Raw genomic sequence first — 14,810 nt, forward strand, 5'->3', positions numbered from 1 at the left:
TATGTATCATATTGTGTGTACACGATGTATGTTCATATTCATATAGATAGCTATCTCAGATATATATAATGAATAAGAGATACTAGGAGTTGTTTTTTTTTTTTTTTTTTTTAATGTTTCTCTTTTCACAAATTTCTACAGTGAATATCTAACACTCTTACACTCAGGGGAGAAAAACAAGAAATGAATTCTTCAGCCAGGTGTCTATGGTTCCTTCCATGATTGTTAAATGTACCTCCATTTGTCTTTTTCCACTGTCACTCATTTTCATGGTTTGACTTGTGAGATAAAGCAGGGTCCATCAGGGGAAGCAGAGGTGGAGAGATGTCTAGAGGCTGTGTGTTCCTCCTGGGGAAAGAAAGAGATTGACCAGTTAGTTCACTGCTGCGGCCCAGCCACGTCATTAGACTGGACTCCGAGAACAATATGATGACTGTGGCGACTGGTACTCACTGGATGTTCTCGCTGTGCCAGGCACTGTTTGAAGCATTTCCCAGAAGCCAGTGCCTTTGGTCATTGCCACAACCTTATGAGGTTATCAACTGTCATTCATCCTGCTTACAGATGAGGACAGTAAGGCCCAGAGAGGTTGAGTTTCAGGGGCACAGCTCTTGGATGACAGACCTCTGCAGTAAGCCCACACTCTGCAGTAAGCCCTCTGGTCTGCAGCCCTCTGGTCTGCACTTAAAGAAGACATAGTGACAGGAAGCAGAGGTGAAGATGGTCCAAAGTGGGAACATCAGCTTGGACAGGTGTCCTGCAGAGCTGCCTGAGAGGTATGGAGAAAGCCCTCAAGTGAGGGCAGGCTGTGGTTCATGCGGGGGCTCCCACACAGGGCAGCTGCTTTCTTCTCTCAAGTGCTCATTCCTATGAGCAGCTGGCAGAAGAAGCCACTCCCATGTCCCCCACTTCCATCTTCCTTTCAAAGAAGTACAGTCAGAAGAAAAGCATATCTAATGGAAAGTTCCCAAATAAATGCTTAGTGTGATTCTTGCAGTGTTATGTGACAATTTTTCCTTTTCTTTACAAGTAAACAAGGCAGATCTCATTTTATGCTCTCCAGTGTCCAAACTCAGCCAGAGTAACGCATGCAGGGACTGCATAAAAGAATACCCCTGTAATCCCTGTGGGCTGACTCAGAAGTCTGGCAGAAAGATGTAGGCTTCTGTGACAAGTGTCCCACATTCAGATAACCTGACTGCTTGTAACTTGATTCATACTGTACCCAGGCCATTACTTCACTTTGGAAAGACAGAAACTTTTGTCACATCTTTTGCATGTAGTAGTAAAAAAAAAAAAAACACAAAAAAAGTAGTCACATTTAGATAGTTTTGAAAAAAGACCTGGCTGGAAGCACAGCCTGGTGGTAGGGGGGTGGGCATGAGGAAGGCACTCCTCTCTGTAGGTGACGAAGGACACTGTACCCCCCACCAACCTTTGGTGATCGCTCCTAATTCAAGGGGTGACCTCTGATGTCACCAGAGTACATTTAATAGACATGTTCTTACTTCCAGTCTTAACAAATCCAAGTACCACACATGTTCTCCTAACACCCTTGAAAAGGCACCCCATTTAAGGACTATGCTGGAAGTCTCTCCTCCCTGTGCTCATACCCCCCTCCACACACCCTTCCAGTCTCCTGCCGACAGTGAAGGCGATGGAAATGGTCCTCTGAACAGTTGAGAGTAGAACCAATAGAGCTTTATTTCTCCTCTTTTCTCATGGCTGGATCATTCCTCAAGGCCACCCCATGCTCTCTTGCTAACATTGAGTTGTTTGAGGATCAATTCAATTGATGTAGTAAGACAGGACAGTGCCAGACACATACTGAGTACTACACCACTGTTAACCACTAGAGCCATTAGCCATCGGCACTGACGTTAATATGGGTATCTGCAGATCTGTGACCGTGCCTGGTCCCCCTTTCCCTGCAAGTCACCCCTCTCTCTTATTCCGTGTAATCACTTCCCATAACTTGCTGGCTGCCTGTCTTCCTCAGGTGACATGTAAGCTCAATGTGGGCAGCAACCTTCTCCTTTTCCAAGGAGATTGGCCTGGGAGGTGACTCCTTAGCAGATGACAGACCAAGAACCAGACACGGGTCCTTCAGTGCAGGGGAGAGTGGGAAGAAGACCCTTCTTGGATCATCCTAAGACTATGGCTATACTCGGTCTATGCTAGGTGTTGTCACTGCCTCGTCAGAAGCCAGCATGGGCCCTTTAAATGGGAACAGAAGGGTAGGAGGAAGCAGGAGAGGTCAAGCAGAACGGGGAGGACACAGAACTGGACATGACAACAGAATCTGCTTGCTCTTCCTCCGTTGAATCTTGTTCGTTTCTCTGCGTGGACGCACAGACAGTCTGAAATCTGAATTTTCTTGTTTCCCTGGCAGGGAGGTGGCATCAAGACTGAGCTCTGGCCAAGCAGGGAGGGCAGGGATGACTTGTGCCACTGCCAGGCCTGGTCATGACAATCTGTCTCTCACAGAGGCATTTTTCCTTCTCCCTTTGTCTGCTGCCCTGATCCTCAGTCTCTGGCCAAGATCTCTGAGATCAGAGGATGCCCAAAAGGATTTAATGAAAGAAGACTTTTTCCCTGAAAGACTGTGGCAGGAGCTCCACTTCCTCACCATTGTGAGACGTCAGATAATGAAATAATACACTTCTGTGGTGTTTACTCAATAAGGTTTTGGTTTTGGTACCAGGGATTGAATTCAGGGGCACTCAACCACTGAGCCCTATTTTGAATTTTATTTAGAGACAGGGTCTCACTGAGTTGCTTAGTGCCTTGCCATTGCTGAGGCTGTCTTTGAACTCCCAATCCTCCTGCCTCAGCCTCCCAAGCCACTGGGAATAAAGGCGTGCATGACCATGCCCAGCTAAACCTACTAAGTTTTGAGGGTTTATTTAATACAACAGCCAAGTATTGCTTACCTTGCTTTGATGTGAGGTTTATCTGTTGAGGCAAACTCAACCTTGCCATTTATACTAGCATGGACGGCCCATCATACCTAGACCTTACAGCCACATGTGCTCTCCTTTGTGATGATAAAAAAATATCACCCCCTGCAAACCTCAAGCACTGCAAAGCTTCTGGAATGCTAGCTGGCTCTCTTTAGACCTCTGGGCAAGAGGGGCTCATGCTCGGCTCCTGTTGCCTTGATCAAGCACTGAGAATGTCACACCCCTATGGTCCTCACCCCCAACACTGCTCCTTTTGGGATATTTTTTTCCCCTCCATGATACTTACTTTCTAATAGACCACAAAGTTGACTTTCTATGCTTTTCTGTTTTACTCTCCTTGAGTCCTAGCTTCCAGAAGGCAGTGATTTTGACTTTATTCACTGGCATATACACACATGTAGAACAGTGCTTGATAGAGAGTAGTTGTTCAAAAATATATAAAATAAGTCGATTAATTCCATTGCTTTTGTGCATCTACTATTTACCAGGTTCAGGGATAGACCCTAAGGATATTGTGGTAATGAAATCACAATTCACAAGTCTTGGCAATTAGGTGAAATGGTACAAAAGTCACACAGAACAGTAGGGAGATGGAGGTCAGAACACGCCCAGGGAAGGCAGTGGCCAAGCCAGGGAGGGAAACAGCTGATGTGTGCATGCATATGTGGCCACAGTGTGGGGCATGACAGAGGGGCAGCAGAGGTCCCAGGGAAGGGGCAGCAGGAGAGCCAGGTTTGTCTCAGGTGTTCCTAGAGGATCCTGAAGGCAAGAAAAACTCTTTTAAGCCAGTAGCAGACCACCCTTGAGGCCGCAGCTCAGATGATAGGAGGATGGAGGTGCTTTGTTGCTTTTCCTCACTTCCAGTTGATTGACATTCCCTTCTGCCCTCCTAGGAATTGATTGGGCCTAGTTCTGTCTCTGCCTCTTAAGAGTCTAGAATCCTGAGCACTCTCTTCAAGCACTCTAAAAAGTCCTGGCCCTGCTGTCTGCTGGGCACAGGCCTCTGTGACCTCCACTTGAGGCTAGCGAGTTTTCTCCATGCAAGATTTCAGATCCTGCATCATCTCTGTAGAATTATTTTTATATTGTGTGTGTGTGTGTGTGTGTGTGTGTGTGTTGGTTCTGGGGATTGAACCCAGGGCCTTGTGCATGAGGCAAGCACTCTACAAACTGAGCTATATTATATCCCCAGCCAAATTTCATATATATTTTTTTTAATTTCTAAAAATGTATTTCATTCAGAACTAAATTCCAAATGTGTTTTAAAATCTAGTACACAAGGCCCATTACCCTATATTGTTTAAGAATGTTTAACCGTAGAAATGAAAATTTATTAAAAATTAAAATTTCCAGTGTATTTTGTTTTATACCTAAGTTTGGACCTATAATAGATAAAAAAAAAACTTGAAAGGAAAATTGAGGGCAAGAATATAGAAAGAAAAGAGATCAAAGGAGAAAGGCATTATAAAGGTTTATTCTTATTGCTCTTGAACCCAATTCTTTTACTTTTGGAGAACTTGAATGGATTAGCCTAGGTTTTCAAATGATAAAGTCAAGATTTTGCCTCAGGGTTGCCTCCAACAGGTAGGTCTATTTCCTCAAAAGGAGACAAGTCCACCATCTCTGCCACTTTGTCCCTTCCAAGCCAGCAGAAGGGAGATCTAACACAAGGGACTAACAACCACAGTGAAATAAAGCCAGATTTTCTATGGATTGTTCTGCAAATAGCTCATTGGATGACAGGGTGACCTGAATATTTAAATGATTTAACCACAGTTCAACTTTCTTTCTTCCTCAGAACTGAGGTTAGAAGTAGCAAGAAAGTAGCTTTCTCCAGATTCACTGCCATTTTTTCTAATTTATAATCACCCCAGAGGAATTGAGGACAGGGCAAGCTGAATGTTAAATTCAAAGAATTTAGTCAAAGCTCAGAATATCTTGCACAAAAGGTCACACACAGGCAGCTGTGTACTCTGCCAAGTTAATTTTATATCTGGTCATCCAGTATTATGCAGGGTAAAGGTTGAGAAAAATTAATTTCAATGACTTTTCAATTTAGAATCACTGGGATTGTTTGATAAAGTAGTGAATCTATATCCCCTTCCAAATCAGGAAGATTCAAAACCAATGTTGTTTTTATATCCTTAAAAACATGCCTAGAGAGATAATTACATATATTGTAGGAAAATACATTTCCTTTTAAACCTATTGGGTAAACACAACACAATCAGTTGACATTTTTATTTCACATAATTTGTAAAATTCCTAACATTCATGATAGACTAATTCCTACCAAGATCTCCAATCATAAACTGCCTCAAGTCCTCTTACTAAAAAAATGGTTAAAAACAAATTTTGTCAAACAGATGCAGACACACAGCTTTGTATGCAATAAAGATCTTTAATCTTTATAATCTTCTAGAAGGTACACCTATTACCTTTCTCTTTAGGGTACAGATGAAAAAATGAGGCACAGAGAGATCAAATGACTTCCTTCAAAGTCTCAGTGCTTACAAAGAGTCAGACTTAAGGATTCTGTCCCCAGAGGCTTTTTTTTTTTTTTTTCCTTTTTTTTTTTTTTTAAATCATGGAATGGTGTTCTGCAGCCATTTTATTAGAATTCCATTTCTGGAACAAGTGTTATTTTTCCATTTCATTTAATTCTCACCTATCTTTATAAGTAGGCGATTATTAGCATCCCAGTCTCAAGATGGTTGACTTTGTCAAACCATTAACTCATCTAGTTAATTATTAGCACACCTTTACTTATGTGCAAGTTATATCAAACCATAGGATGACTTCAACCGGCAAAGCAAAATAAGACTTTTATAAAAGAGGAGAGAAAAAAACCTGAAGACTGGGTCTAAAAATAGGATATTGTGGTAGCTCATTATTTTCAAAAGAGCCCAGTGTGAATAGTCTATTCCTGAATAGATCAAGGACTTTTTTCCCCTTTGTTGGGGATGGATCCCTGAGCCCTGTACTAAGCAAACACTATACCCCTGAGCTACATACACTCCCAGCACCCAAGGACTTTCAATGAAATTTTTAAAATCAAATTTTAAAATTCGACTAATTATTTTACCAGTTTACTTTTCCTTATGGTGTGAAGAAAATAAGTGCTCATTGCTCAATGACTGTCAAGGAAGATCTAGAGATAGTTTGGTGTTTTTTTTTTTTTTTTTTTTTTTTTTTTTTTTTGAGGTAAAAGGCATCAACTGTTTTACTACTTTGAATTTAGGATAGGTAAAAAAATAAAGTTATCAGAGAAAACTGGTTATTATGTTAGGATGCAAACATAAATCATGGGTATATAAAAACAAAAAAAGCTCACAGTCTTATTTTAAAGTGATGATACATATTCAATTGAATTTATTACATTACAAAACAGTACCAATTTTTTTAAAAAATAAACATGCTAAATGGTCATTCTCTTGTATTTACTCAATATTCATCTACATTATTAAAGTTATAGAGTGTAACAATTCAGTTTTTAAACTGACAGAGTCCTTGTAATTTGTAACATTATAAAAACCCTCCTTAAAAGTTACATTATGATTTAATTTAATTCAATGCATGTTACAATTTTAAAATTTTAAATAAAATGTTTACTCATTTAACCAATAAACCTAGTGGGAAAAAATTTTAGTAAATTCAAATTAATTACTTTAATAATCCCAAATGGAAAAAATAATAATCTCTAAGCTTCTGTAAACTATTAGAAGAGTATTATGTTTACATTATGCTATTAAAAAGAACCACTTTAAAGTAAAATAATTAAGTTAGTGAGTTTATCCATAAGGTAATCTTGATTAGAAAGGTGATTTTCCCTATAAATGTATATACCAAGTATTAAAATTTCCGTTTAAAAAGTTTTACATTTCCTTATATCCTATTTAAGCAAGACCTCTAATTAAACTGTCAAACTGTTACAGTCTAAGAGGTAACACCTTTAAAACAACTTGATTTTTTTAAAACATTAGGAATTTTTAACTTAAATTTATCTGTTTTAGTTTATTATACCCTTTCCAGGTGTCAAACCTGCAGACATCATAGTAAGTAATCTTGTAACTACAAACACATTGTCTAAAAATGTAAAAAAAAAAAAAAAAAAAGTCTGCTTTCTTGGTAGTAACTGTCTTAAGATCCTGACTGCTTAAGATGTAATTTCAGCCTACCGTTTTTTGGAAAGGGGAAGTCGTTCCAGTGGAGACCGCGTGTGCCCAGTCTACTAGCTTCTCAATTCCCTCAACCTCGCTCCAGCTCTTCACTGTCGCCAGCGTGGGTTGGTTTTTCAATTTACACCGCACTTGAAGCTGCCCTCTCTTGTAGGGTGCGTGTGGCCACTAGTTTTGTGCGCAAAACCACTAGACCAATTGCGGCAGAAGTGGAGCACTAGTATTCAGGGGAAAGATTGGCTTGTGTCTACCAATCAGATTTCGGCATACTGAAAATGTCACAAAACCCAGTGCTTACTGCCTTAATCCCCAAGACAATGTGAAGCCACTTTGACCATTTTGATTTGATTCTGTTTAATCCCCAACTAAATTCAGTGTTGTCCACAGCTCTCTTTGTGGGTATGTGGGTGGCTCTTAAAAGAGCCTTTGGGATTAGGTGTAAAAACGCTTACTTGGCAAGTTCACTTGGAGCTGGTGTACTTGGTGACCGCCTTGGTGCCCTCTGACACAGCGTGCTTGGCCAGCTCCCCGGGCAGCAGCAGGCGCACGGCAGTCTGGATCTCCCGGGACGTGATGGTCGAGCGCTTGTTGTAGTGTGCCAGGCGCGAGGCCTCGCCCGCGATGCGCTCGAAGATGTCGTTCACGAACGAGTTCATGATGCCCATGGCCTTGGACGAGATGCCGGTGTCGGGGTGCACCTGCTTGAGCACCTTGTACACGTACACCGAGTAGCTCTCCTTGCGGCTGCGCTTGCGCTTCTTGCCATCCTTCTTCTGCGCCTTGGTCACCGCCTTCTTGGAGCCCTTCTTCGGGGCGGGAGCGGACTTCGCTGGCTCAGGCATTTTAAAGCCTTAAAACAGCAGAAATACAATGAAAGTATGAAGCAGATTTCTGCTATTTATAGGGCATTTATGCTAATGAAGGATGCAGAGCAAGTCTTACCTAATTGGAAGATAAACGGCAGTGCTGTCATCCAGGGGCAGAACTATGCAAATGAGGTATGGAAATACAGCTTTTCTATTGGTTTCTTAACTGATGCTTATTTTGACCAATCAGAGAGTCGGATTTACTAGCCAGGAAATGTCTATAAAAGCAGGCCTGTCCTACATACTTCCTGTCCTTATTTGTTTTTCTAGAACCTTTTTTCTTGTGTTGGTGTCTTGAGTGTGCAGATCTACGATGTCTGGTCGTGGCAAGCAGGGCGGCAAGGCGCGTGCCAAAGCGAAATCTCGATCTTCTCGCGCTGGGCTGCAGTTCCCTGTTGGCAGAGTCCACCGTCTGCTGCGCAAGGGCAACTACGCTGAACGAGTCGGGGCCGGCGCGCCCGTGTACCTGGCAGCAGTGCTGGAGTACCTGACCGCCGAGATTTTGGAGCTGGCGGGCAACGCGGCCCGCGACAACAAGAAGACGCGTATCATCCCGCGTCACCTGCAGCTGGCCATTCGCAACGACGAAGAGCTCAACAAGCTGCTGGGCCGAGTGACCATCGCGCAGGGTGGCGTCCTGCCCAACATCCAGGCTGTGCTGCTGCCCAAGAAGACCGAGAGCCACCATAAGGCCAAGGGCAAGTGATCTGACATCTGAGCTTCCGGAAACACAATCAAACCCAAAGGCTCTTTTCAGAGCCCCCCACTTTCTCAAAGAAAGAGCTGATACTCGTACTAACTAGTTCTTCCCATGCTAGTGTACCTAAAGCTTACCTCTGCCTTTATTTTGGAGGACAAGGTAAAAACTGGGCTATGGTAGGGAACTGAAAGTCGGGTAATGACAACGTTTGTATGTACTTGGTCATAGTCTCAGGACACCATTTATAAGATCGTGTGACTGGTAAATTGAGCTCGAATCCCTAGCAGGCGAAATGGAGCTGCTGTCATTACACTGCTAAGATCTGTTTTCCTAGTTTCTAGGTCTCTTCAAGTTTTGGGCCGGAGAGTTATCTGCTTTGAATGGGAGTGCGAGGGCAGGGAAGCCCAGCATGGCCAAGGCTTGCCCAGGCCTGGGCTCCTGGATTAGCCAAGCAGAGGAGTAACAATCAGGACTCCTGGAGCTCCGCTGAAACATTTAGAGTGGAATGGTTTCGTTCCTCTATTACAGTCTAACGTGTAGTCGAATTTATTATTGCTAATCCAAGCAGAAACTGGTCCTGCAGATGTGCCTTCTGCTTTCCAGATACTAACTTGAATAGTGGGGTCTGGTGACATCGTCTCCATATCTCCCTCCTTTCTTCCCAAAGCTGCTCTCAAAGGGGGAAAAAAAAAAGTCTAGCATCCCAGATCTCAGTGAAGGCCAGGTGGTAGGAAATCAAACGGATACCTTAATGGCCACCTGTTAAATTTTGCAGCATTTTGGAAGTTATGAAGGCTGAGAACCACCAGACTTGAAGCAAATCTGGCCTCAGTGCTCAAATGCCTGACATTTACTGCATGTTGTTTGAGCCTTAACTATTGATTTATTTTCCATTTGGATTTAAATCCACCTCCCCCACTTCCTAGGTGTATTACCTTGGTTGGGTCTAGGTCTTTAAATCCTTTGACCTCCACCTCTTTCTGTCTTTGTTCACCTTCCTTTGGAAGGAGCTGCTCAGCAGTGAAATCAGCTTGGGCTGATTAGGAGAGATGACTTCTTAGGTATTTCCTGTGTGCCAAGGCACTTGTCTGTGTGCTCCCAGCATATTAATTCACTTAATCCAACAACCTTAGGAAAAGTTTCTCACCCTATCATAGATTTACTAATAAAGAAACCGAGGAACAGAGCTTAAATGAAGTCCCAAGGTCAGGACTACTAATGATCATTGTCAGAAATGGAAACAGAAAAATCAACACAAAATAGATGAACTTTATTTGCATACCAGAAAGTTCAAGATGGCATATTAAACTCTGAAGAGCTTAAGAGTGGAGGAGAGATAACTTCCCCAGAATCTACATGAAGAAAGGGAGGGGAAAAAAAAAAAAAAAAAAGCCAGTAGCTTTTTGATTTAGAGTGTGACTGGTTTGGCAGAGAGATGGTTTCCAAGAGATCCCCAGGACTTGATAAACCAATATGTGTTGAGTAAGGCAAGAAGATAGAAATTTGGAATTGAAATTTGAACTCTTTCCTGTGGCTCTAATAACAAAAGGTTGTATTTGAATACTGAGTGATACATTGTGAACTCTATTAACCTCCATGGTCTGTTCTCTTCAGCAAGTCTTCCAATAAGGTCAAGGACCCGTGATGTTAACTTGTATCTAGTCAGCGCAGAATCTGGCACACATAGACACTTGGTAAGTGGGCACTGAGGGAAGGTTGAGCTGCATGAATCAGTGGCTGCACAGTCAGGAAGCACTTTGTTGTGGAGGGTCAGTTAATTACTAGGGGAGACATGAAGTACACACCAGATGGACACTGTCACTAGCATCCTCTCTTTCCAGTAGAACGTCCCTCTCTTGTAATAATCCAGTTTGCAGTGGGATCTTGTCTTAGGAGCATAAGAGAAGCAGAAGGGACCAGTTGACCACCTCTTACCTAAGAGACACAGCAAAGAGCCTGCCTCCAAGCCAAGGACATCCGTCTCAGCTCTGTCCTGGCTCTCCATCTCCAGCACACCTCCTTACCATCAGCTTGGCACTGTCATTATTCATGTCTAAAAGCCCTAGTTACCCTTGGGAAATTCTCTATTGGACAATAAATTCCCCATAGCTACAGTTGGTTTCCAGTGCTTGAGCAGGTGTCTACCTTCCATGCCTCAAGGGTTCTGGGAAAGACTATTTAAATTGCAGCAAGTTAATGAGATTGCTACACCCAGGCCAACCTAGTTTCTGAAGGCACCAGACTACAATGACAAAAGTTCATCCCAGGGTGTTACTAAGAAGCAAGTCTGGGACTAGGGTTGTAGCTTAATTGGTAGAGCATTTGCCTAGCATGTGTGAGGCACTGTATTCAATCCTCAGCACCATTTAAAAATAAGTCAAATAAAGGTCTGTGTACAACATATTTATATATATGTTGTACACAGACCTTTATATATATATATATATATATATATATATATATATATATATATATATATATATATATCCTGAACAAAGTTCAACATAATATCTCCAATTGTTATATTTCCTTTTTACATTGCCAAGTAATCTGCAAGCAATATTATTTTCTTCTGTCACCTGTCACCTCTACTCCTTTTTTTTTGTTGTTTTTCTGTTGTTGTGGCTGCTGCTGTTATCCTGTATCATTTGGACTCTTTTTTGCAAGTATAATGAATTTTAGAGCCAGCTGTAAAGAACTTTTATGTATTTTACAGTTAGATTTAGGTTACTTTGTAAAGGTTTGTCAACTGTTGATTCTAAATTATAATCATAAATTTATATACTACTGGTAAATATAGTGCATGTATATTAAAACATTATTAGGAATTTTAGTGAAATAATTTTTATGCACACTGAAATAAGAATAATGGTAGTCATAGGACTCTCTCCTCTCTATTTTTAAAATTCCTTTCCAGACATAAGGCAAAGATTAACATAAGAAAGTTTACTAAAAGACACCAAGAAAATTTTGTTATTAAATAGAAACATGTATTGTTGTTGTTGTTGTTGTGTTTTTTGTTAGTTTGTTTTAAGAATAAGTACAACCATTGCAACTTCCAGAGAAATAGAAATGTGGCCTGTAAACTTCAACATAAAGTGAATTAGTGTATCATACTGAAACCATATCAGAACTTCATTGACTTAACGGCTTTCATTGTCGTTTGGGTAGCATGAGGGAAGTCCCGTTTTTAGGATGTAGAATTTATGCACATTGCTTACACTCAAGGCTCCATCCGAAAGAAGCAAATATGCTAAGCTCTTGACTTGGGAATATGGTGTCTGGCTGCTGGCTCAGTTTAAACTTCCAACATACCCTTGACTGTCTGAGTCTACCAAGACTGCCACAACCAAACGATGCAGATTGGATAATGTAAACAACAGAAATCTATTTTCTTATAATTCTAGAGTAAAGAAGAAGCCTAAGGTCCAATGCCCTCAGGGTTGGTGTTTGCTGAGCCTTTCTCCTTGGCTTAGAGAAGGCAACTTCTCCTGTGCTCCCACAGCCTTTCCCCAGAGAGTGACTAAAGAGTGCTGCTGCTTCTTATAAAGGCACCGTGCTATGGGTTTAGGGGCCCATCCTTAGGGTCTTCTTTAACCTTCCTTACCTACTAAAGCACCATGTCAGATAACACTCACACTAGGGTTTAGGGTTTCAACGTAAGAATTGAGTTGGAAGAGTAACAATTCAGTCCATAACATTCCCCCTCTGGCCCAATGAAATTTATGTCCCTTCTAGAAGGCAAAATGCATTCATTCCATCCCAATAGCACTCCCCCCCTCCTTCTTAATTCATCACAACATCAATTTTAAAGCCCAGAGTGTAATATTTATCATCTCAATTACGTATAGGTGAGAATCAGGTAGGATTCATCCTAAGTTAAAATTCCTTTCCAGACATAAGCCCAGGTGCCGCAGTCTGGCTGGGCACAAATGCCGCAGTCTGGCTGGGCACACAATCACGAGCCACCACACAGCTTGTAGATTCAAACAGCAACTCTTTATTCCCGAACTCACACCAGCCGTCCACAATCACGTTCTGGGGAAATCCACGTTCTCTCCCCAAATCCACCTCCACTGGGCTTCTATCTCCCAAAAAATACTGTCTGAATCCCGTGAGAACTCAAGGGGAACTCAGGCAGCAGGATATGCCCTATTCCCAGCAGGAATAATCTTAAACCTGGAACGCCCTAAACCCGATTATCCTAAACCGGGAACACCCTAATCCCGGATCCGCCCTGGTCCTTGAGCAAGGTCACCTAACTGCAATGTCACTGCAAAATGTCCTATTTCCACGAGTCCTTCCACTAAGCAACATGGGGTACGCTGGCAAGGAAATTGTCATACCTACTTGGCTAATGGCTCCCAGCACCCGGGAAACCAGTTCTAGGCTTCTAAAATGCAATTGTGGGGCAAGTGTAATATGGACACTCATCTTAAAAGGAACGAAGGGAGGGAGGGAGGGGTGATAGGCCTTCAGGGAGTCCATGGCTTGGCCAAGCAACCTCTGTCAGATCTGATGTCTGGGAATAATCCACTTTGGATTGATGCTCTGTCTCCCAGATGTGACAGTGTGGCCGACAGTGTCACCCTCGTGGCTCTGAGACGTCGCTCTGAGAGGGGCTGACCTCTTCAGTTTGGTGGGTTCGCTCTGGGCAGCACTCATGGGACCCGGAACCCTGGAGGAGGTGGAGTCCGCCTTGCCTACGCCCCATGCTCACCCACGGCATTGGTGCCTTGGTGGTAGAGGCAGTTCCCAGGATGTCTGGATCCCTTGGAGCATTTCCTTCCTTTCTTGTCAAGATGGAACATCTTATTTAGTATTTAGTGTAAATGGGCAGCGTCCCTCTGGTTGCCGTCCCTTCTGTCTTTTGTCTTCTGCTGAGACTGCTGATTTAGTAGTTCATGAGAGGCACCCGTGATATTTTTATCAAACGCTACCCAACACACCTCCTTAAGAAAACCTTTCTCAACATTTACAGTACAAATAAACTGACAATTTTCCAAACTTCCTAGTTTGAGTTCCTTAACAATTCCTGCTTCAATTTCTCTTTCCTCTAGCAGCTTACTGTAAGAAGTGAGGCGGATCCAAATTTCACCTTCTGAACTTTGCTTACAAATCTTCTCTGCTAAGTATCCTGTTTTGTTGCTCATAGGTTCTACCTTCCCCCAACACTTGAATAGTCCAGGCAACTTTTGTGCCACTTTATAACAAGGACCACCCTTTCCTCCTGTCTCCAACAACACATCCCTCACTTCCATGTGAGACCTCACCAGAACGGACTTTAACATCCATAATTGAGCCAATATTTTGTTCATGATTATTTATGTAATAAATAATTGTTGCTAAGAAAATGAAGTGTCCTTTCCACCTCTCCTCTTTTCTTCCTGAGTCTCTATCAGGATTGCTGTTACCATCTTTATTTCTACTGAGAGTCCCTTCACAGCAAATAGTGTTTTCTAGCATGAACCTCCAAACTCTTTCAGCCTCTACCTATCCCCAGTTCCAAAGCCATGTGTACATTTTTAGGGATTGGTTGAACCAGCACCCCACCTCTTGGGACCCAATTCTGACAGTCAACTTGAGTTGCTGTGACCAAGCACCAGAGACTGAGCAGCTGAAGAAGAGAAACTGATTTTCTCACAATTCTGGAGGAGAGGTTTGAGATCAAGTCCCAGCATGGTCAGCTTCCAGGGAGGTGCTCTTCCTGCTCATAAATTCCCCCCGGGCCTGCGGCCAGCTGAACATATCCATTCTTTCCTGTATTTTTTGACCCCAGAACTGAACTGCAGAGATTTGACTTTATGCCACAGCCAATGTCCTTGCATCAAATATTCATCTCAAAATGACCCAAATGTTTTAAGCTCTAAATTTTAGAAACGTGGAGCCTGCTTCACGTCTCTCTTTCTTCTGTGTCTCCTCGATGGTTTCCACAATATTGCCATTTCAAGGATCACCTCTATAATTTCCCATCGATGGCACTGCCTTTTCCCTGAAAAGCAAAGTGCATCTCTAGATTCTTACTTGACATCTTCCCTGGGAATGCTAACAGGCCTCTGAACCCGAATCCTTCTGAGCTCCTTCAGAAGGTCACCTGCTTCTC

The 14,810-nt window shown here is 42.4% G+C and overlaps 2 protein-coding genes across 2 annotated transcripts; one reads left to right on the forward strand and one right to left on the reverse strand.

Annotated features, from left to right (window-relative positions):
* Positions 1–279: 279 nt before the first annotated feature.
* LOC139706081 (histone H2B type 1-C/E/F/G/I) lies at positions 280–8,019 on the reverse strand. Its single transcript, XM_071613728.1, has 2 exons — positions 7,594–8,019; positions 280–348 (listed from the first exon to the last, which is right to left on the reverse strand). Exon 1 carries the CDS (start codon positions 7,981–7,983, stop codon positions 7,603–7,605), a length of 381 nt encoding a protein of 126 aa, XP_071469829.1. The 5' UTR covers positions 7,984–8,019; the 3' UTR covers positions 280–348; positions 7,594–7,602.
* On the forward strand, positions 8,002–10,821 carry LOC139706080 (histone H2A type 1-C). Its single transcript, XM_071613727.1, has one exon. It carries the CDS (start codon positions 8,321–8,323, stop codon positions 8,711–8,713), a length of 393 nt encoding a protein of 130 aa, XP_071469828.1. The 5' UTR covers positions 8,002–8,320; the 3' UTR covers positions 8,714–10,821.
* Positions 10,822–14,810: the final 3,989 nt, after the last annotated feature.

Source organism: Marmota flaviventris, chromosome 6, assembly GCF_047511675.1.
Source record: "Marmota flaviventris isolate mMarFla1 chromosome 6, mMarFla1.hap1, whole genome shotgun sequence".
NCBI classification, from domain to species: domain Eukaryota; kingdom Metazoa; phylum Chordata; class Mammalia; order Rodentia; family Sciuridae; genus Marmota; species Marmota flaviventris.